General features: G+C 46.0%; 2 protein-coding genes across 2 annotated transcripts in view; one reads left to right on the plus strand and one right to left on the minus strand.

Moving 5' to 3' along the window:
* Positions 1-22,983, plus strand: part of CTNNA2 (catenin alpha 2) — a 459,234-nt gene that overhangs the window by 260,366 nt on the left and 175,885 nt on the right. The window lies entirely within an intron of this gene.
* On the minus strand, positions 3,489-6,463 carry LRRTM1 (leucine rich repeat transmembrane neuronal 1). Its single transcript, XM_066631760.1, has one exon. The coding sequence runs from the start codon at positions 5,638-5,640 to the stop codon at positions 3,883-3,885; it is 1,758 nt and encodes a 585-aa protein (XP_066487857.1). The 5' UTR covers positions 5,641-6,463; the 3' UTR covers positions 3,489-3,882.

The following is a 22,983-nucleotide window of genomic DNA, read 5'->3' on the forward strand; positions in this document are numbered from 1 at the left end:
TAGAAAGCACTTCCACTTTCCAAATTAGATTAAAAACAGCACAGTTCTGTGCATAGTAGGAAGAAAGCCCCACAGTGTTCAGTGGGGCTTACTCTCATGTAACTGTGTTTAGAATTGCAGCCTAGTATAAATTTAGAGTTGGCTTAGGCAGTGGTGTAGCGGGGTGGTGACACCACTAGAGACCAAAATTGCTAAAATTGAGGTTGTTAGGACTAATACCATCATGTTATATACCATTTGATGTGTAATTTACAGCAGAATGCAATGAAACAAACAGGAGTGAAATATATCCATTCTATCAAAGGATATGACCAAAAAAGAAAACAAAAATGCAGCTGTCTTACGTAACAAAAACTACAATTTCCTTAAACCAGAATGAACCAATGAGACTGATTTTTGAAGCACCAATGAGATGTTGTTATGTCACAGCATGGAACTAATAAGGTGTTAGCAAGGTGACACCCTAGGGGAGTGACACCAGGGGTGGATCCAGTGTTTGTGTTGAGGGGAATGAGCTATACCTTAACTCTAGAGCCCAGGCCAACCAGGCGAGTAGAACTGGGCTCCTGGTTGAACTTTTGCCTTTGTGGCCAAGGTTTGCTGAATGGGTAGACCTGGGCTCCTGTCCAGACTTGGAGCCCAGATCTACCTGCTGGGTAGACCTGGGCTCCCATCCCAGCTGCCCTCTGGAGCCCTTTTCTAGGCAGGTAGACCTGGGCCTCCGTCTGGATTTGGCAACCAGATTGACCTGCCAGGTAGACCCACTGGGTGGTTAATTAATTTTTGCATATGGGGGTGGCAAAAATTTATGGGCCCTGGAAGTCAAATGACCTAGCTATGCCATTGGGCTTAGGCTCTTAGTGCCAGAGGTGAGAAGTGCATGAATGATAAAATGATCCAGAGAGAGAGAGGTTTGCAATATCTGAATGTTAGTTGCCAGCTTTTGTAAAGGGACAAGGCAGTTGTGTTTAATTCTGGACAAGTGTGCTGTTTTGGACAAGTGTGCCTACCTGCCTATATGACTGTCCACGCTCGTGTATGTACATATAAGTGGAAATACAACTTTATTCTTGTAGTTCTTTCAGATTCCCTCTGTTCCAAATGTAGTACTCTCTGCTCTGCAAACTTACAGCAGTGCTACATCGTTCAACCTCCATGCACAACTCTGATGTACTGTTTTACTGTGTATTTATATTGCCGCCCCTAACAATATCTTCACATAGCAACAGAACAAAGTGTGACAATACTCTGTTTGCTCTCAGTTTGGGGGAAGGGGTTCTAGTACTGTCTCTTTAGTTTATCCATAGATATGGCTTCCATGGTCTCATCTGGAATACTCTGGCAGCCCCTTGGCACAAGGGATCTAAACAGATATTTAAGCAAGAATATATTAATACAAGATTTGGGCAGAAGATGTACATGAGCTCTGGAGTCTTTGAGAGCTATTTTCTCAAGCTCTTTGCCAGGCGTGCTCCAGGGAAGGATTTCATGCATTGAATCTGCATGGTTTCCTCTTAACTTAGCATTGCTGTAATACGTTTTCTGCTTCAGATCCAATATGCCTTTTCAGAAGCCTGGCTGGTGGGGAGAGATGAAATGGATTACTTTCTTCTCAGTAGTCCCCTGCTATATTTTATTATTATTATTACCCAAGGCCTCTGTCCATAGCTCCCCCCCCTTTTTTTTGCATTTGTATGCAGTGCCTTAGGATCAGGCCCTTCAGAGGCTGGTGCAGAGGAAGAGCTACAGCACCCCCTCTGCTCCAGTAGTTCACTGCCTCTAAGAGTCCTTGTATATGCCCAGACTCTGTGCTGAGTGCAACAGGCTTTGGAACACACACATTTAATGTAGACTGGGGCTTTGCACTAAAGAATAAGCCTTCCCCTAATAGAAGGAGCCGTATCCATCATTCATTGCTCTGTAGTCCAATTTAAGTTGTGATACGTCAACAATGCAAAAGTGGCCAGGCATAATAAACATTCATCTTCCAAAGGCTGAGCCCAGTGAGAAAGAACTGGTGAAATGAGCCCTGCTTAGAAGGTTCCACATTGCAAGCAGTGGTTGTAGCCTGAAGCTCTAAAGGGCAGTGGTGGGGGAAAGATGCCTCTGTATTTTATCTGTTTCACGCATTTCTTTGCTTCAAAGCAGTGACATTTTGAGTTAATTAGGGGTAAGGTAATTCTGTGGCATTTGCTTCTGCACAGCCAATTTTGATGCTCATTCAATACAAGCAAGGTGTGTGTGTGTGTGTGTGTGTGTCTGCCTGCCTGCCTGTAAATACACACACACACACACACACACACACACACACACACACACACACACACACACACACACACAGTCTTCCATCCATCCATCCTTCCATCTACTTTATTCAAATGGCAAACTGATGAGGATATTGAGAAAGATGCATCTATTAGTGGCAACGTTAAGCTCCACAGGTACAATGTGTGTGTGGGGGGGGGGGATGCTTTAAAAGAACATTTGATGGATTAGTCATGGGAGGTGAGAAGCCCAAAATACCGAAGGGGGAACTAATGCAATGTAGAGATTAAACATTTTGCTATTTGTAGTTAATTACATGGATATCAGCAATTAGCAGGACATACTGGCTCTGTGAGTGTGTGTGGGTGGGAGGGGGGTGGGGGTGGTGTGTGTGTGTGTGTGTGCTTTCAACCAACCAAATCACAAGGCCAGTTGTTTTTCCTAGTAACTAGAGTTCAAAGCCTCATGCCCAAACCTGACCAGCTGCATTAAATCCCAGAATTTGACTCTTGAGCCATACAAAAAACTTTTCATCACTGCAAGTGGGACTATGGCCTTCTTTCACCTTCCATCCATGTTCTGTAGGGCACAGAGGCACCTCCCTTTTTTTTGGGGGGGGGAGCTATTGTGTAAAACCATGAGTAGGGAAAATAGCAGGAGATCTACAATCTTTCAAGAATGATGGACGGGGGAGGCGAGATGAGGAGGAAGTGGCAATTTAGGTGGGTTTTCTGTTATTTTGCCCACCAAAATCAGTTGGCTGATCACCAACTGAGATGCTCTAACCAGGACCATTTTGATGCAAAGAGTCTGCACTATTGGTGGCTCTTAGAGCAACTTCTGGGTAAGCTGGGCTTCCCGGCATCCTGCAATGCTGACCAAGTGACACTGCTGCTGCTGCTGCTGCTGCTGCTGGAATAGCTTCTTCAGTCATTCTAGCTCCTTGTTGGCTTTACAGAGATTTTACAGGTAGCATATTGACAAAAGGAAACACATATCTATAATCTCCACTGTGCCCTGCTTTCCAATTCAACAGTGTCATGGTACAACCAGCTATGCAGTTCTCAAACCATCAGACCGATATAAACTTCTGCATACCTGGGAGAAATGTTTTCTAGTCCAACTCAGAACAGACAGGAGAGAGGTTTCACTCACGCTTCCCCCTTGTCTCCCCCCACCCTCTGAATGCAGGTAACAATAATTCAGGTAACGTCACCAGTCTCTAAAAGCTGTAAATGCTATTTTGCTTTTATTTTAAACATATCTTTGTTGTAGTTTTACAAAAGAAAATCAATAATTCATCCTCTTTTTTACACTCTCAGATTTTTTTTTCTGAATATTCACAGATCTTTAAAGAGAGCTGTTTGTGAAATATCTCTCTTTTTTATTTCTTTTTTTTTTAAAGTTGACTGTCCTGATGGTTTTAAGCCACAGTAAAGCTAAAATATCAAGTCTTGATTGTTTGTTTGTTTGTTTGTTTGACACCTCCTCTTTTTTTTTTTAAACAATTTCAGCAAATAAGGGCAAAGTCAACCCACTTCCAACTGTCTCTTTCTTTGCCCATTGCTGCTATTTGGTTGCACATTGTGTTAAATCCCCCACTGGAAAAGAATTAAATCACACCTCACATTCCCTTGCTGGCTGCTGGTGGCAAGTACAGGATCCATATTCATTAATGATCACCAGCGCGCCTTCGATGTGGTTGGGTTTGTAATCAACGTAATATTCCTGGGCTGACATGGCAGCCATTTGATGCATGGTCTGTTTCTGTTTCTGCTTTCGACGCTGTGTCACAAAACACTGTCTAAGTTGCCTAAGGCTGGCTGGGAAACACTTCCATGAAACATACAACACCAAAACCACAATGAGGAAGGAAAAGATGAGGGCCATGGTGCCTGTGACCACCTTGTGGATATGAACAGCATTCTCGGGGTTCTCGTTGGGCATAGTTACTGTGGCAGAATCCGTCGTTCTGTCCCCCTCGGTGTCCTGCATGTCGTAATTCATCGTGGCCGGGCTGTAGCTGAACACTTGGTCACTGTTGTTTGCTACAGCCGACAGCAGGTTGAAGTCAGTTGTTGGGTCTGTGGCATCTTCGCACAAGTGAAAAGCATATACTGCATCCAAGACATCCTCGCCCTGTGCATGTTCAGGGGTGGCACAGAGCAGATTGCTGTCATAGCGGCCCTTGAAGTTGCTCAGCCAAGAGGCCAAGGCGCAAATGTTACGGCCACAATCCCAGACGTTGGCAGAAAGGCTGATACTAGTAAGAGACTTCCAGGACTTGAGGATTCTTGGGTGAATGTAGGTGAGCCGGTTGGAATCCAGCTGCAGGGATTGGAGCTGAGGTACACTTTCAAAAACGTGAGGTTCCATATATTCGATCTCATTGCTTGAGAGATCCAGTTTTTCTAATTTCCATATCCAGTCCAACGAATTCACCACAATGGTGACTTTATTCCTCCGTAGGCAGAGGGAGTGCAAGGAGATGAGCCTTGGGAAGTGGGCCAAGTTCACTTTGACCAAGTCATTGTGCTCTAGGTGCAACTCGGTGAGTTTGAACAAGCCTGCAAAAGAGTTTCGAGCCAGGCTTTTCAACTGATTGTATCCTATGTCGAGAAACTTCAGGCTGCGACAGTCCTGGAAGATTCGGACGGGCACGAACTTGATGGCGTTGGACCGCATGTGCAAAGTTGTCAACTTCCGCAGACCGTGAAAGAGGTCTGGCTCCAAAGCCTGCAGGTTATTGTAGGATAAATCCACACTGCGCAAGTTGGGCATGGGCCGGAAGGTGGTGTTGGGCAGTTGGGTGATTTTGTTGGAACTCAGAGTGAGTTCTTTAACTCTCCGCAGCTTTTGAAAGGCATCTCCCTCCACTGAGCAAATGTGATTGTGATCCAGATAGAGCCACGTGAGTTGCATTAACCCTGTGAACTGTCCATCATGCAGCTCGGAAAGGCTGTTGTACCGCAACGACAAGCCCATCACGCCCGACAGGTTGTGCGGCATCTCTGTGAGATTCAGTGACTCGCAGTACAAAAGCCTGCCCTCACACCGACAGAGCTGCGGGCACCCACTATTCACGGCTGGAAGCATTTTGAAAAAGATACCCAGTGTACACAAGACCAGCCCTGGGGGCTTCCTCAGCAGCCAGTTTAAACAGACACCAATAAGAAGGAAATCCATTAGCAAGAATATCCCCAAATGCGCTCGAGAATGTCCATTGAATCTTTTGTTCGTCAGGTTCCCTTTCCGTACGAATTCTACATCATATTGTATGTAAAACAGGGGGAGAGGGGCGAGGCAAAAATAAGAGCATCTCGGGGACAAGGGTGTCACTTTGGGGGGGTTGCCTTTAAAAAAGCAGCATAGCATGCAGGAAGCTGTACAGCATAACAGTTCAGAGGCATTCAAAAGGTACGAGGGATTTTGTCCATTTTAGGTGCCGCAGCAAAGAAAAGACAATTAAAAAAAAATTTCTCTCTCTCTTCACGAAAGAATGAAATTAAAAAGTGTCTTACCCACCCTTTTCCAGAGAGTGACAACCTCCATTCAGCGGCTTCCTTTGTGTTTGGGCTTAATTATATGCAGGGCTAAAAAAGAGCCCTTTGTTGCTACAAATTCTGTCTCTTTCAGCTTTCTGTGCGGCTGGCAGGCTCACAATGTCTCACTTTGCTTCGTCTCAAAGGGCAAGAGGCATGTCCAGCTCGCTTTTTTTCCCTCCCTTATTTTTAAGCTGACTCCCAGTACCTTCAAGTTTCAGAAGTATGGGCATAAGGGTCGATCTTCCTTCCTTCCTTCCTTTCTCTCTCTCTCTCTCCCCCTCTGTCCTTTTTTCTCTGCAGTTAATACTGTGACGTTGGGAGTGAGGAGGGGAAAAAAATGAAAGAAAGAAGCCCCTTCCAAAACTCTTTACTTAACAGCTCCCCAGGATTTGACAGTCTCTTTAATGTCCATCATTGCCGACGAGCAGCGACCACCTTTTCACTCCACCGAGACAGCTCACGGTTCATTCACTGACCGGACCGGCTAAAGATGGCTTTATTTCCCATTCCTGGTTCGCGGTGCTTGTTAGAAGATGCTTAGAGCAGAGAGAGAAACCGAGAGAGGCAGCAAGAATCCCTTCCTTGGAGCCAAGCAGTATGTAGCTGTGGCATGCAGAGGCACCTAGTGCTCACTGAGTGTCGTAAGCTGTTCATGATTCTATGGCTGCGCCGTGCTTCACAGACACGGGCAAATGGAAAAAGGGGTGGGCATAAAACCAACATTTTAGTGAACCAGTAAAGGAATATATGTTCTCTGATGAAAGGGAAAATACTTTAAGCCCCTCTTGCCATTGCTCAAACACACACACACACACACACACGCACAGAGTCAGGCACATGCACGTACCCAAATCGACAGCTGCAGCCGCAAGACATTTCCAAGGAGGAAAGCTATGAGAATTAGATGCCCTTTTTTCCTCTTTGTTGCAAGGGTCCGAGCGCTTAAGGCATGCAGTGATTCAGAAACTGGGAAGGGTGGGGATGTGTTTTCGGCTTTCTGGCTTCCAAGAAAAGTGTGTCCAAATTATGCTCCTCCTCGGATTATTTTTCTGTTGCATGAGATGAGGATTGGACTCTCCAGTCCATTTTGTAGGAAGAGGCTGTGTTGTGTGCATTCTGTTTTGTGTTTCTCATTGTGTGTCCGGGAGAGCCAAGCTTTTTGCTGTTTTTTTTGGGTTCAGACACAAGCAAGGCTCTTGCGAGTACGACTGGGTTTGTGACTGGGATTGTGTGAGACCGACTGCTATTTTTTTTAACTCTTCTGCATTAAGAAGGAAATATGTAGCTTGCTCTCTTGCTGATGGCACTTCTGTGGCAAAAAATTGCAGCAGTATATATGCTATAGCATATAAGTTATTCTAGTGTTTAGAATGCTGCATTTATGAATCAGTCTACCATGCAGTTTACTTCTGGTGTGTGTGTTTATGCACGCATGTCAGGCAGGAGACTTAGACACTCAGCTTTCTAAGACTGTGCCGTTGTTTTGTTCAATGGACCCACAAATGCTTGCCTGCTAATTTTCAGCCATCATTAGCTATGGAAAGACCATTGTTGTCGGGTATTTTCTACATCCCTTAGCGACCAGGGGGAACAAGTCCCACACTGTTGCCCGGGAAATATTGCCCAGTCTTTGGCCCATGTCAGAAATGCACCTGAAAGTCTGCCAGTGCTTCTGGTTCAAGATTTAGTGTTCTGATACTGGAGCTTATGGCCCTGGCACATTTGGTGCGATACGAAGGTGCTGAGTCAAATAGACACATTGGATGATAACTGATGATCCCTCAAGGGCTGTTCTACTTGGAAGGACAGTAGGGGGCTAGGGGTATCGATGACTCAAATCTACCACCCTGACTCAAATCTTGATTTCTTCTGAGTGTACTTTCATGCGTGCATTCAGCAAGGAGCTAGAAAAGATATGAGTTGGCATCCTTCAGTCTCGGAAGACTATGGTGTCACGCTCTGAATGTTGGTTCTGGAACAGAGTGTCCTCTCCAGTGTGCAAAGCCTGGGTAAAGTAGGTATGGAGGATAGACTGTTACCCATGCAGCAAATCCCCCCTCTCCACGTCGCTGAAATGGTCCAATGGAAAGGCAGAGGCCAATACGGTTGGTTCCAGCGGCGTCGCAGGAGTTGCCAGAACGTGACTGTGTTCAGCCATGAACTGCCTCAGGGACTCCGGCTCCGGGTTTTGCCTCGAGGTTGACTCCTGAAGCCTTTTCCATAACTGGATGTAGCCACAAGGCAGTGGAGGTTTGGGATCAGAGTTTTCCTTTTCTCAGATGAGCTGCCTTCCCAGGCTAAGGAGTCCCATCTACCCGGTGGCTGTTTAGTCGCCTCTTACGACAAGTACAGCCAAACTGAGGGCCTATTCTTATCCCCAGCTCCCAGGGGAAAAGATAAGAGAAAAGATAAGAGAACCATCAAACGGGCCACAATTTCCATTGCAGGCAAAATGCCCTCCATCAGCACATGGAAAATATTATTGAGGATGGAAAAACAGGCACATTCTGACACAGTGATTAAGTTTGAAAAATTGATTAAAAAAAAAAAAACTTTACTGCAACAGTTTGCATTTCCCACCACCCCCCCAGCATTTACCTTCTTGTGTATTTTAACATGAATAGTGAGCATTTAAATAAAATGCAAGGCTTCAGGCTTCACTCAAGTGCAACGGGGGGTGTGTGGGGTGTGTGTGAGAAAAACACAGGCTCCTCCCCACACTTCTTCATTCCTAGCGCAAGCCATTTGGTTCACCAGCATTGCCTAGTGGTAGGAGAGGATACAAAACCAGCAGGGTTTTAGTAGGAGGCAGACTGGGCAGAAGGAAAGGTGTAAAATCTACAGCCAAATGCTGCAAAGGTGGGCTGACAGTGATCTTGGTGTAATAAGATTCGTGGTAGAATGGTTGGGGAGTGTGTGTGTGAGAAGGGGGAGAGAGAGAGAGAGAGAGAGAGAGAGAGATCAGTTATCCTTTCTTAAAAACACTGTTTAGCTTACATCAACTTGTGATTTGCTTATGCATTTGAGATTCACAGATAAGCTGAAGGAGAAAGCAAAGAGCGGCCACGTTTCGTCAACTCACTTTTATCTTGGGGTAAATGGCTGTGTAAACAGTGGCAATATCGTCAAACTTATTAGTTCTGAATGCTTACTTGGAAATAACCCGATTCTGTCCAGTGGGGTGGGAGGTGGGGTAACTGTGAATAGGATTGTAACTTTAATGTGCAGAGGTCAACAGAGTGTAACGTTCTATTGTGAACCTGCAAAGATGGTACGTGGTAGTCGGCATGTGATTAAAAACCCATCTGGAACCCTTTGTCTGTGTAAATTGATTTAAGAACCTGACCCTGTGAGTCAATGCTCGTAGGTATCCGGGAGGAGTGGGTGTTTTGTGAGTGTACTTCCAAACCAGACCAATGTCATAGTGGAATCCAATGGCGCTTTACCCAGTGTCATAGTGGAATCCAATGGAACTTAGGTTCAATGGAGCTTACTCTCGGGTAAGTGTGTAAGATGCAGCCTCATTTAAGAGTTAGTCTGCTCTAACGCAGGGAATGGTGGGATTTCATGATAAATCTGGATCTCAAATTTCTATTTGTCCATGGTCTTACTTGGGTTTATTTTGTTTTGTTCAACAATTTTAGCCTCCCATTTGTGTGGGAGTCTTAGTGCCTGATCCTGTGTGCCTTACTGCCAGCACTCCTGGCCCACCGCTGATCTATGCCCCAAGCTATGGAGCCCTACATGGGCCTCCTTGGTTCTGCGCCAGTTCAAGAGCTAGTGCAGCACCAAGGAAACTCTTTGGGGCTGCCTGGGCTCAATATGGTGTAAGGGATCACTTGTTCCCTTACGCCAGGGAGACTCTGGCGGCTGCCCCAGCCCTGTAGGATACAGCAGCGGCCTTTTCAGCCATTTTGTGGTGGCATCAGGACATCAGTTTGGGAAGCCCACCAGTTATCTGGTCGTTCACCATCATCATAGGGCTGTTAGCCAGACTATAAAGCACTTTGGACGCTGCAAGCATTTTTTTTTTTAAAGAGTATGAATAATGTGTACTTAAAAGATTAGAACCCCTATAAAAAGTTCCCACAATACTGAGGGCATGTTCCTCATGGCCAAACTACTCATTGAATAGAGTTATGGTAGTCTTTAGCAACTACTTTCCCTAAAGAACATATGTCAGAGGAGGTTTGCATGGAACTCAGCATAACATGGAATTTGGCCCTCAGACAAGATGGATGATAGAATTTGTTCACTTTGTATTTGGCCAAACTTCTATTGCCCTCTCTTGGCACAAAAGCCATTCATAAGCTGCTTTATGGCCTTGACAATTAATTCTTGCCTGTTCCATCGTGTTGGGAGGGTTAGGACAGACAAAAGAAAATATTTCTTTACTCAACGTGTGGTTGGTCTGTGGAACTCCTTGCCACAGGATGTGGTGATGGCATCGGGCCTGGACGCCTTTAAAAGGGGATTGGAAAAGTTTCTGGAGGAAAAATCCATTACGGGTTACAAGCCATGATGTGTATGTGCAACCTCCTGATTTTAGAAATGGGCTATGTCAGAATACCATTGCAAGGGAGGGCACCAGGATGCAGGTCTCTTGTTATCTAGTGTGCTCCCTGGGGCATTTGGTGGGCCGCTGTGAGATACAGGAAGCTGGACTAGATGGGCCTATGGCCTGATCCAGTGGGGTTGTTCTTATGTTCTCCCTACAGTTCTTTCTCTTAGCCAGTGATGGTGCTGCACTGACTGCTTCTTCACCTAATATCCCTCAGGCCACCAGTTCAAGACCCACTGTGGGTTTCAGTTCTGACTAGGAACCGTGAGGCTCAAAGGAACCAAATCCAAACAATTTCTACGTCAAGGTCCTTCCTTGATGATGGCTAGAAATCAAAATACGCCCAAGGGTACCAGCTCATCTGAACACCATGGAATTTGGTTCTGAGTAAACAGGCACAGGATTGTCCTGCAAATTATGTCAGTGCTACAAAGCATCTCTGTACAAATGCATTTATTTAATCCCTGTGTGCTAGTTTGCTGTTTTACAGTATTGAATAGGGTATGCCATGCTGACGGTGTCTGCAGAACAGGAATACCTGTACAGCAATCCAAATATTTTATACCAGTCGTCAAAGCCGCTCAGTGCAAAGAAGGAAAATTCACTCTCTGGGGCAGTGGTCTCCAAACTGGAGACCACTGCACACCAAAAACAGTCTCCTCTGCATGTCTAGAGCTTACTGTTCTGCTGGAGATCCTCTCATCTTCATGCCCAGTCTCCCCCAAACCTTATGCCAGCCAGCTGCTTCTGCTCAGAAACTTAGGCACAAAGCCTGCTGGGGTGACAGGTTGCAGAAGCAGCTGGCTGGTGTGGGGTTCGAGGGAGATCAGGCATGAAGGTGAGAGGTTCCCCTGCAGAACGGTAAGCTCTGTTCATGCAGGGGCGGGGTTAACATGGGTACTGGATCCAGCCCGTGGGCCGTAGTTTGGAGAGCTCTACTCTAGTTCAGCATGTGCATCGGAAACAGTCTTTCTGATCTCATATATGATGGCAGATTCTGCAAAACACACACACACACACACACACACACACTTTAATTACAATAAAACTTGTTTGGAACCTGACCCTCATTATTCTGCAAGTGGCCTCATTCTCTTTTACCACTTAAGCTTTCATCGCTGCTAATATCTTACACTTCTGTATCCCTCCCAAAGTTTTCAAATCCACCCTGTGGCAAATTTGTATAAATTAGCAGATTTAAATGAGCTTTTATTCAAAGTTAGCTCCTACAATGTGCTGGCATGAATGTAGTGTGCATGTATTTAAAGCAGACCAACTCAATGGCTTCAAATGAGGCCACATAAGATATAGTTAAGTAAATCTTTGGCAAAGGTAAGCTGAAAAATGACACATCAGTGCAACCAAGTTTGGCTAGGTATTATATATATATATATATATATGCAATATTCCTTCCTCTCAATTATTCTTCGCTTCCAAAAAATTCAGTCCATTCCTTGTTCTTCCTTTCCATTCAGCCACCTTGGGTGCCTTCGGGGAGAAAGGTGGGATACAAATCAATTAATAAATAAATAAAATGATAAATTCCTATTTGTGAAGTCATGTTTTGTCAATATAAATGCTGTTTTCACGTTAATGTTGTCTAATATTTAAACCAGTCGCTTTCAAATCTTTCAGACCCACCTACATGTGGGCTCAGTATTTGTTTATTTTACTAGTTATGTGCTTCTATATCCTTCACTAAGTTCCACTCTGTTTTTAGGAGTTCAGTAGTAGTTTGACGGCAAAGCACTTGCTTTGCATACAAAAAGTTCACAGTTCAGTCCATGCAGTGGCGTAGCTAGAGGGGGTGCAAAGCAGTAAGTTTTGCAGGTGCCTGAATTCATGTGCAAATGGCTCCTCCCCCTCCCCTTTGGAGCCATTGCAGAGCTGGGGGAGCAAAACAGAGGTATTTGCCTCCCTGCATTCACCTCCATTTGTTCCCCTCACCCAAAATTGCTCCAAATTTGGGGGGGGGGCTTGCACAACACATTCAGATGCCTGCAAAATTTAGTGCTTTGCACCCCCTCTAGCTATGCCACTGAATCCATGGCATTTTGTAAATCTGCATTGTAGAGCCAGGCTGGGAGAGGCCTTTGGAGCCTTGTGGGCGGGGGTGGGGGAAACGGAGGCGATTGGCTCCCGAGGGGAGGGGGAGGAGCCGCTTGCACGCCACAGGGAGGCTCTCTGCAAAACTTAGTGCACCGCCCCCCCCTCTAGCAGCACCTCTGGCCTTATCAAATACTGCTGCATTTACAGCCCAATCCTATCTCCCCCCCCCCCCACCAATGCAGCCTCATCAAAAAGGTGTATGTTGTATCCTGTGGAGGGGGGGCAGTTCTGGTGACTTGAAAGTGGTAAGGGAAAATATTGATCCCCTTACACGGCACGTTATAAGCCTCCTGTTTCGATCTCCCCAGTGGGTCTTGTAGGAGAGAAAGGTTGCAAGTCGGGCAGCAAGGAAGGGTTGGCATCTGGTGCAAGTCACCTGTGCTCGATGCCACCCCCTCCTGCCTCTTGACGCACCTCCTGCCCTTCCCTTTTCCGCCCTCCCTCTGCCCCATCCTGCCCCTGATGCCCACTCATCATTATCGGCGGGTGGTGCTCTGTCCTTTGGCATGCAGATGGCATCCGCAGCCTCTCCGCCGGTGCTCCAGCAGCACACAGCTTCATGCACTGCCGGAGCGGGTTTTACAACCATCTCTGCTGCCACAACATTAGTTCCAGCAGTGGACAAGCCCCACAGAAAACAGCCGGAACCTCAGCATCTTCCAAGAATGGAGATCTTTTTGTTTTTCACTAATGGTGAAGGAGGTCATTTTCCTTTACATTTTGCGCAAAATAAGGCAAATCTTTGCTCAGCCACCCAAAGTCTTAGGGATGCGACAGGATTTTTTTTTTTTAATGTAAATGAATAAAATGTTTCACCCTACTAGGAAAATGAAATCTAGTGTGAGTTTTGTTTTTTGTTTGTTAGCCTGGACAAAGGAGCTCCTGAAAACTGGCATAATCTGCCAGGCACTTATTCTGTAACTGTTCTGATGCCATCTCCTCCAAGTCAGTGTGACTCCTTCATCATCAGGAGTTGGTGGATTGCACAGCACTGTGGGATCAATTTTTAGCTTGCATAATGAGCCTCTTGATGCTACAGTGTTTGAATCTATTTAAAGACATGAAGAACCATCTCCTGCTGGTTCAGAACTAGGGCCCGTCTGACTAACTAATCCCACTACTGTCATCTCTGTTGCACGGCGCTTGTCAGACCACCACCAAATGATCTCGGCAGAGTTCATCTCACCCTTATGATCCTATTAAACTTCAGACTTCAAAAAGAGAAGGCCTTGGATCCAGAGACGTTTGAGTGATAAACGCTGTTGCCTAGTGTTGAGGACGTTCCTGAACTGCATTTTTTAATGTAAATTTTTAATGTTGGGGGGAGGGGTTGCAGTTGGAAGGAGAAATTGCTGAAAACTGTGGACCACCATCTGTATAAACAGAAGTTCTCACAAGAGACTCTTTTGAACCCGGCCCATGAGTTATTCTCTCTCCGTCCCCTTGCATGCAGGTTAGGGTGGCATCAGAGAGCAGCCAGATCAGGTACTGGCTGAGAGCCTGTGCCCATTAAATGGTCAAAGGACCCACTTGGACAGGCTAACTCCTGAACCCTCAGAACCAGTGTCCGTACTCGCATTCAATGCACCACTAGGGAACAGGTAGGGTCATTGCCCCCAGGCCTCCACAAACCTAGTGTTGGCACTGCATGTAGTAGTTACAATTGGTGATTTGCCACTAATGACTGCTTGTATGTGTGAATCCCTCCCTGGGTAATCCACGTGCATCCAGCTCAACAGAGAATGCACTGCCAAATACTACTGCGCCCAAAACTTGGCAGCATCTCTATTTTGAAATTGGTTGAGCCAAAACACAAAATGTTGAATAGATCCCAACTTTCTGTCGGATCTGGCTGGAGACAGGGAATTGTGGGGGACTTCATTGCTGGAATAGAAGTTGTCAGTTCATTCTCTCTTACTGCCAGTGCCTGTAAATATCAGCCTATTTTGATAGGCAGAGAAGGTGTCTTTCCCTCTCTGTGGAACGGCTAACCTGCTGGGAGATTCCTGACCAGAGGCTGTTGGCTGACTTCCAGCTCCTGACTGTTGCAAGAAGCCCTTTTTCTTCCATCCCTCATCTTCCCCCTGGAGCATCCTTCCTGACTGGTTCTTTCACCTCAGCACTTCCATGCAGACCTGGCCACGGTGATCCATGCTACGGTGACATCGAGGTTAGATTATTGTAACGCGCTTTATGTGGGGCTGCCCCTGAAGACGGTTCGGAAACTGCAATTAGTGCAGAATGCGGCGGCCCGTGTGGTCACTGGAGCTAGGCGGTTTGACTCTGTCAGCCCGCTTCTCCGGGGGCTACATTGGCTGCCCATTCGTTTCCGGGCCCAATTCAAGGTGCTGGTTTTGACCTTTAAAGCCCTATCCTGCTCTGGGCCAGGTTATCTTAGAGATCGCCTACTCCCGTACAATCCGGCTCGTCCTCTCAGGTCATCAGAGAAGGCCTTTTTACAAGTGCCGCCGCCTAAGGAGGTACGTGGGGCGGCGGCAAGAAATAGGGCCTTCTCAGTAGTGGCACCAACGTTGTGGAACTCCCTTCCCCTTGACTTGAGAATGGCTCCCTCTCTTGAGTCCTTTCGGCAAGGCCTGAAGACCTTGTTGTTTAACCAAGCCTTCTGACGTTATGGCCTTTTTAACATCTTTTATATATCTTTTAGTTGCTTTTTTACAGGCCCGATTCCTCTAAGAACTGCTGTTTTATGCTCTTTTATTCTGACTCTTCTGACTACTGTTTTTATGGGTTCTGCTAATGTGTTTTTAAATATGTTTTTATCTGTGAAATTATGTTTTGATTTGTTTTATATGTTGTTAGCCGCCCTGGGTCCCTTTTTGGGAGAAGGGCGGGATAAAAATAAAGTTTTATTATTATTATTATTATTATTATTATTATTATTATTATTATTATTATTATTATTATTATTATTGGCTCTCATGGCTGCTGGTTCCTGAAATCGTAACGGAGACCAGCTCTCTGGGCGAGTAATTTCCAAAAGGACTACTGCATATATTTTGAAGTCAACTTTCCATTTGAGTAGTTGTTCTTTCCCCAGACCTGCAACAAATGAAAGCAGAACTTGTTTAGCTTATTTAAATGGTTTGGCACCCCTTGCTTGCTTGCACGGATGGGTGTGCACCTGAGCACAAAACGCATCCATGCTGGACTCTCTGTTGCTGCTGTGTGCTGCAAGCGTGGTGTTTTGAGTGGTGGTTTTAATTTCCCTTTGTGGTTGGCAAGTGGGCAAGCTCAAACTTTGATCTTTACTCTGTCGTCTTTAATTTCCAAGTGCAGTGCACTATGGCGCCTTTTTTATAAAGGAAACATTTAAAGAAAGGTAGGGGGAGGGGAGCCACGGCTTCAAGAGTAGTAAGTTAAATGAGTTATCTCCATGATATTTATATCTGCAGCGCTGCTGACATTTGGTAGGCAGCCCCTGCTAAATGGGATTCTAAAAAGAATTTTAGTTGAATGGAGAGTCAGTAAGCATGGCATTTGACCTGCTTGGCATTAGCATGGCACAATTAGCATGGCATTTGATCTGCTCCCCTCCACATTAAAAAAAGGTTCCCAAATTGCAGGCGAACAGACCTTCAAGGAGATGAGGTAAGTGTCATTCTGGAAGCTGTTGCCTCATTGGCACCTAGAATGTGTTGCCCCCTTTAATCAACAGATATTCTCACATAGCTTACCCTGTTTATTTTGAGAATGCACTAAATGTGTTTCCGTTCGCATAGACCCTGTTGGCTGTTATCACCTGCAGCTTCCACTCCGGCATGCACTAGGGTGCAAGCTATGACATTTGCTTAAGAGGTGACCTACATGTAACAAAGCAAGCAAAAGCAATGCAATTTTCCCTTCTAATCATAGAATCACAGGATGTGGTCTTCTCCTCTACACATGTGATCCAGCACAATCCACACCAAGTGTTCGGCAGTACTATCCCACGCAAACACATTTAAATCTTCCCTTTACAAGAGCCTGCCTGTCCACCTTCCTGTCATTGACAGCCCAAGCCTAGGCATGTCTACTCAGAAGTAAGTCCCATTGTGACAAATCGGCTTACTCCCAGGCAAGTTTAAAAAGGGTTGCAGCCTGTATCAAGTTAAAACAGAGATAAAGGAAGTAGATTGTCTTTGGAGAACCTGGAATGGTCTACTTGGCCCTCCAAGTACCAGGCCTCCCAAAACCTCCCTGGAAACGGCATAGGAAATGCCATCTTCCCTCTCCCCCCCCCCGGAGGCGGGGGCTTTATTGAGTCATCAACACTTTTGTGACGTGAGTAGCTGCTATACAGGTTGCTATTTCCATACTCATGGTGACTATCTCCATCACCATGATGGCAGAATTGGACCTCCAGATACCAACTGCTAAGGAACACCAGGCAGGAGAAGGTTATTGGGTCTTTGTACCCTGCCTGGAGGCCTCCTAAATGCAGCTGGTTGGCCACTGTGGGAAACAGAGCTCTGATATTTACAGCTTTTCCACACAAAAAAAAGTTGTTGTTGTTTTTAAAGCATAACAAAAGAAATGGGAAGATGTCCCCAAAAGTGGAGATTCACACTGCCCAATCGTAAGTGACTTTCCAGCGCTGATGGAGGGTGCCATCAAGGTGCATGCTACATCCTGTGATGGGGGGGGCAGTCACAGAGGCCTCTTCAAGGCATGGGAATGTCTGTTCCCTTACCTTGGGGGCTGCATCGCGGTTGCGACGGCACTGGAAAGTTGGTAAGGATTGGACTGGCAATCTTCAAAAAGAGACATAGGAGAGAGAATAGCAGTTGGCCACTGGGAGCAACGCTGTGCTGGATGAAGAGGGAAAATTGTGTCCCTGAAACTAAATATAAGCAAGTGGCCATTTCCTAGTCATACATAGTACCATGCTTATATTTTCTCTGTTGGCAACCTTCAGTCTCGAAAGACTCTGGTATCGCGCTCTGAATGGTGGTTCTGGAACAGCGTCTAGTGTGGCTGAAAAGGCCGATTCGGGAGTGACAATCCCTTCCATACTGGGAGCAAGTGCAGTCTGTCCCTGGTCTGTCTCCCTGGCTGTGGGCCTTCCTTCTTTGCCTCTTTGCCTCAGTCTGTTGGCCAAGTGTCTCTTCCAACTGGGAAAGGCCATGCTGTACAGCCTGCCTCCAAGCGGGCCGCTCAGAGGCCAGGGTTTCCCACCTGTTGAGGTCCACTCCTAAGGCCTTCAGATCCCTCTTGCAGATGTCCTTGTATCGCAGCTGTGGTCTACCTGTAGGGCGCTTTCCTTGCACGAGTTCTCCATAGAGGAGATCCTTTGGGATCCAGCCATCATCCATTCTCACGACATGACCAAGCCAATGCAGGCGTCTCTGTTTCAGCAGTGCGTACATGCTAGGGATTCCAGCTCATTCCAGGACTGTGTTGTTTGGAACTTCGTCCTGCCAGGTGATACCGAGGGCATCCTGAGTACACTTCTGTACTGCAGCGAGTCATGAACTCTTCGCTCACAACAGGAGAGGAAACTGAACGCTTTCCATGCTTATATAAAGCAGTGGTTTTCAACCTTTTTTCATCTCATGACACACTGACAAGGCGCTAACATTGCCAGGACACACCATCACACTGCCAGTGAGGGGCTTACACCCCCCAATTGCCCTACTAATAAATGACCCTCCCCTAAATCCCATGCACACCTTTGGATCATTTGCAGCACATCAATGTACCGCAGCACGCTGGTTGGAAATCACTGATCTAAAGGGTGCTTGAAGCAGTGCGCTGGTCTGTCGCAAGGCATCCGCATATGGCCACGTTTTGTTGCCATGGCTTCTCTCAGACGGCTCTAGGGACTGTGGCTTTGTGTCTACTGAGAATTCTTTGCTACAGATTCCTAATCTTGTATCCTCAGCTGAGAACTGTGTTAGTTGGCAGGTCTGAAAAATAAATTAAATTTGGACCAGTTTGGATGATATGTGCCTGCTCGACTAGCTCAGTGTAATTCATAATGTGCACCCTAACTGTGCATGTGCCTCCTGGTCCCTCTCTTTAACCCCCCCCCCCCCGCTTCCCTTACAAATTTTGGTTTACACAATTAAGGGCGCAATCCTAACCCCTTATGTCAGTGCTTTCCAGCACTGACATAAGAGCAACGCAGCTCTGAGGTAAGGGAACAAACATTCCCTTCCTTTGAGGAGGCCTCCGTGAGTGACACCCAACTGCAGGATGCAGCACATGTCCCACTGGCACCGCTATACCAGTGCCAGAAAGCACTGACATAAGGGGTTAGGATTGCGCCCTAAGGAGATGTGTAAGGAAAGCAGAACAATCGAAGGAGAGGCCGGAATGTGTGCCTGCCATAAGCATGCACATCATTAATGTGTTGGGCAGTTGGATTGGCCAAGTACGGTCGGAACCAACTCTATTGCATGATATTTGTAGTGTGAAAGAAATGATGAGATTCCACTCCCATTAACCGTGGTCTGAGAGCAACAAGGGGGAAAAATGGGATACATTCAAAATCACAAGGGATGTGGAGTCTATTTTCAAGCTATGCAAGGCAGATCTCCCACCTGAATTCTTCCTCCAACTCCCACTGCACACAACTACAGATTATACCAGAAGGTTTGTTCACATGAACGCGTTCTGGGCTATTCTGCCCTTTGGTCAGCCAACTGTGAAGTCTTACGTGGGGCCCTGAAAACCCATAAGCACATACCTACTAATTTACTGGAGGTGAGCATAAGGTAGAATTCCTTACCGTGTGTATGTTTGATCTGTGTTGCCAAAATACACCACCACACACTAAAACACACAACGCATATTAAATGTCAGCCACCATGATCGCTATAAGGCATCAAAATCACCCAGGTGTCAAATGTGTTCAGTACTTGGGGAGAAGAGATGGCAGCACCTTGTCAGTTGACCCCAAGTCTGAAGCTAACTTAGTTTCAGGCCATTGTGTATCTCCTGGCAAAGAAGGCAACCTTCTTAGTGCTTCTTTCCATCCAGTTTGGAGAGAGAAATCATTGGCTGCTTGCCTGTTTGATGCCTATCCCTTAATCACTGCATGCAATGTAGCCTTCAGAAGTGAATTAAAGGAGTTTGGGGTGCACTTCTTGTGTGAAGAAATGAATCGGTCGATCCCATATAGTGGTAAGTTCCTAGATAAATCTGTGTGACTGTTTTTTTATGGTCTGAAATGTTCTAGAATGTGGACCCTGGAAACTTTGCGGTCTCAACCCAGGTCTATACCAGTTCAGGCTATATTGTTATGCCCAGCATCAGTTTAAAACAAAACTGGATCTTTGCCACACCCATCTGCATATCTGGTGATAGTCCTTGAAGTCCCTTTTGCGGCAAAGTAACAAATGTTGAACCTGCAATTAGGAAGAGAACTGGTGATGAAAACTCAGAAGCACTTGCTTCGAGCTACTTCAGGAATAAATTCCATTAAGGTCAACAAGCTGGGGAAGACAGGGAACAAGCAGTACATTTGCAACATAAAAATGGATGTTTATCCGACAGGTTTTATTCTCCTGTCGTGTATGACTGGGAGATAAGTGTCATGATAACTAGGCTGAACAGCTGGGAAAGAGAAAAGAAGACGACCAGAGCCTCATTACTGCAGAATGTGGTGGCTCGTGTGGTTACGGGGACTAGATGATACGAATCTGCTGGGCCAGTGCTTCAGCAGCTACACTGGCTGTCCATTTGCTTCTGGTTCCAGTTCAAGGTGCAAGTACTAACCTTTAACCAGCTGCGCGGACCTGGCCACAGTAACCCATGCCCAAGTGACATCTAGATTAGATTATTGCAATGCGCTCTATGTGGGGCTGCCCTTGAAGATGGTCTGGAAATTACAACTAGTACAGAACGCGGCTGCTCATGTGGTTGCTGGGACACATCGGTTTGACTCTGCCGAGCTGCTGCTTCACTGGCTGCCGGTTCTGTTCCGGGCCCAATTCAAGGTGCTAGTTTTGACTTTTAAAGCCCTTTACAGCTCGGGCCTGGGGTATTTGAGGGACCACCTCCTTCCTTATAATCCTGCCCGTGCTCTTAGATCATCTGGGGGGGCGCCCTTTTGACTGTGCCACCACCAAGAGAGGTGAGAGGGGCGTCGGCCAGGAAGAGGGCCTTCTCGGTGGTGGCCCCCGAACTCTGGAATACCCTTCCCTTAGAATTGAGAACTGCTCCCTCTTTGTTAATATTTCGGCGTGGACTGAAGACCTTTTTATTTCAAAAAGCTTTTAATTGCTGACAGGCTGGCTGGCTGGCTTTTTCTCTCTTTTTTCTCTTTTATATTAGAATCCATGGGGTTTGTTTTAGATTTTTTTTAATTATGTGCATCTGTTTTAATTATTGTTTTTAATTGCTATTTTTGTATTTTTATTGTTGTAAGCCACCGGGGCAAAAAGGCGGGATATAAATTAATAAAATAATAATAATAATTAAGGCCCTCCATGATTTGGGTCCAGGCTATCTGAAAGACTGCCTCCTTCCATACATTCCAGCCTGCCTCTTAGGTCATCTGAAGGGGCTCTTCTGCAAGTGCTGCCCCTGTTCCAAGTGAGAGGGGTGGCAGCTTGGGGGCAAGACTTCTTTGTAGTGGCACCACAACTTGGAAATCCCTTCCAGGGGAATTCAGAACTACTCCCTCCCTCGTGGGTTGTTGGCGAGGGCTCAAAACATACTTGTTTTGACTGGTGTTTGTTTATATGTAGATATTGACCCTCTGCGCCTCTGAAATACTGCTGTGACTTGACTGCCTCGCTGGACTTATTTGTTCCCCCAATGGGTCAATAATATATGTTTTGTTTTGCACGCTTATTTTTTTTAATGTTTCATCATTAAATGTTAAAATTAAAATTTTAATACTTTGTTTAGTGTCTCTCTACCTGTTGTGAGACTTTATTTGTATGTTTATTATAGAGCTTTGTAAGCCGCCTTGGCATTTTTTTAAGCATGGGAAAGACAGGATATAAGTTTCTCAGGTAGGTAGGTAGGTAGGTAGGTAGGTAGGTAGGTAGGTAGGTAGATCAAGATGAATGGGGAAAAGCCTTCCTTGGAGGGAAAAGAAAAGAGGTACATGGCATCCTCACTTTTATAACAGATTGTTTTGTTCATGTGACTATCTTTAGATTGGAAAGTTCATGTGCTGGAAAGATTTTCCACTTTGCCCTTTGCAGTCCTTGATTAGCCCAGCATTCAACATAGAGAGCAGGGTGCTTCATTTATATTTTAATGAGCTTGCCCTGAGATTGATGATAGATCACTCCCAACTCTATAAAGTACTTTTCAATCCTTTTGCACCTGTTTTCACAACAGTCCTGTGGGAGTGAAACAAGATGCTGTTATCTTTGCTTTACAGCTCTGGGCAACACCTGGCCAAGAATTTATGTTGGCCTGAGACCGGCCATTTTCTAGTTGTCCATCATCTATGACTCTCTCATTTCACAGAAAAGTGGTGTTAGCACACTACAGGTGGGGCCTATTTATCTGCGTTAGTTCAGTTGTGCTGAACTCCATAGAGTTAATAATAATAATAATAATAACAACAGGTATTTATATACCGCCTTTCTTGGTCTTTATTCAAGACTTTATTCAAGGCAGTTTACATAGGCAGGCTTTTATTTAAATCCCTTATTAAATAGGGATTTTTACTATTTGAAACAAGGTTCTTTCTTTCAAGAACCACTACATTCAAGGTGTTTCGTTCCGATCTGGCTTCACATTCTGGCCTCCATCCTCCCACGCTCAGAGCAGATGGAATAGCTCGGCTTCAGCTTGTCAGCTGCTTCAAGGTCGCACGGTGCCGGTGGCCTCGAACTGGCGACCTTGTGGATGTTATCTTCAGGCAGACGGAGGCTCTACCCTCTAGACCAGACCTCCTGCCCGTTAAGCAGATATGTTAAGCAGATATGCTGCAACCTGACACTTGAGGCTGGAAGGAAACTAAGGCAGATGTTATCAATCCCCTCCATTCCTTCACCTCCCCCTCTTCCACTCCGTACTCAGCCCTCCCCGTTGCTAGCTGTCCTGCTTCTTTCACAGGTAGGATGCTGAGCTTTTAAGAGTCCAGTCCTATGCATTTCTACTCAGAAGAAGTAGAAATTGTAGTCAATGGGGCTTACTCCCAGGAAAGTGTGGATCGGATTGTAGCCTAAATCTCATGCTTTGCTTGCTGGGAAGGCTTGCTTGTTGAGCAGTTTTGTTTCCTTAGGCTGGAGCATGGAGAACCTGCACCATTTCGGGGGGGGGATTGGGCAAACACTCCCTGGGTTTTTTAAAGCAATCCCCTCTGTTGCTACTGCACCTGCCCTTGTGTGTGTGTAAGAGAGAGAGAGAGAGAGAGAGAGAGAGCGTACTCTCCATCTTGCTGCACATGATCTGGCTACAGGGGTTTTCTGGCCCCCCTTCCCCTCTTCAGCCTCTTTGCTGACTCAGGGGCTCCAGGAGTGTTACAGTTCCTTCACAAGGGGAACCTCTTCCATGGCTCTGGGGCTATTTCCCTGCCTGGGCGAGGCAGAGCTT

The sequence above is a fragment of the Tiliqua scincoides genome, chromosome 6 (genome assembly GCF_035046505.1).
Source record: "Tiliqua scincoides isolate rTilSci1 chromosome 6, rTilSci1.hap2, whole genome shotgun sequence".
NCBI classification, from domain to species: Eukaryota; Metazoa; Chordata; class Lepidosauria; order Squamata; family Scincidae; genus Tiliqua; species Tiliqua scincoides.

Excerpts from the sequence above, each read along its gene's own strand:
- LRRTM1 (XM_066631760.1), bottom strand. The coding sequence starts at position 5,640 with ATGCTATGCTGCTTTTTTAAAGGCAACCCCCCCAAAGTGACACCCTTG.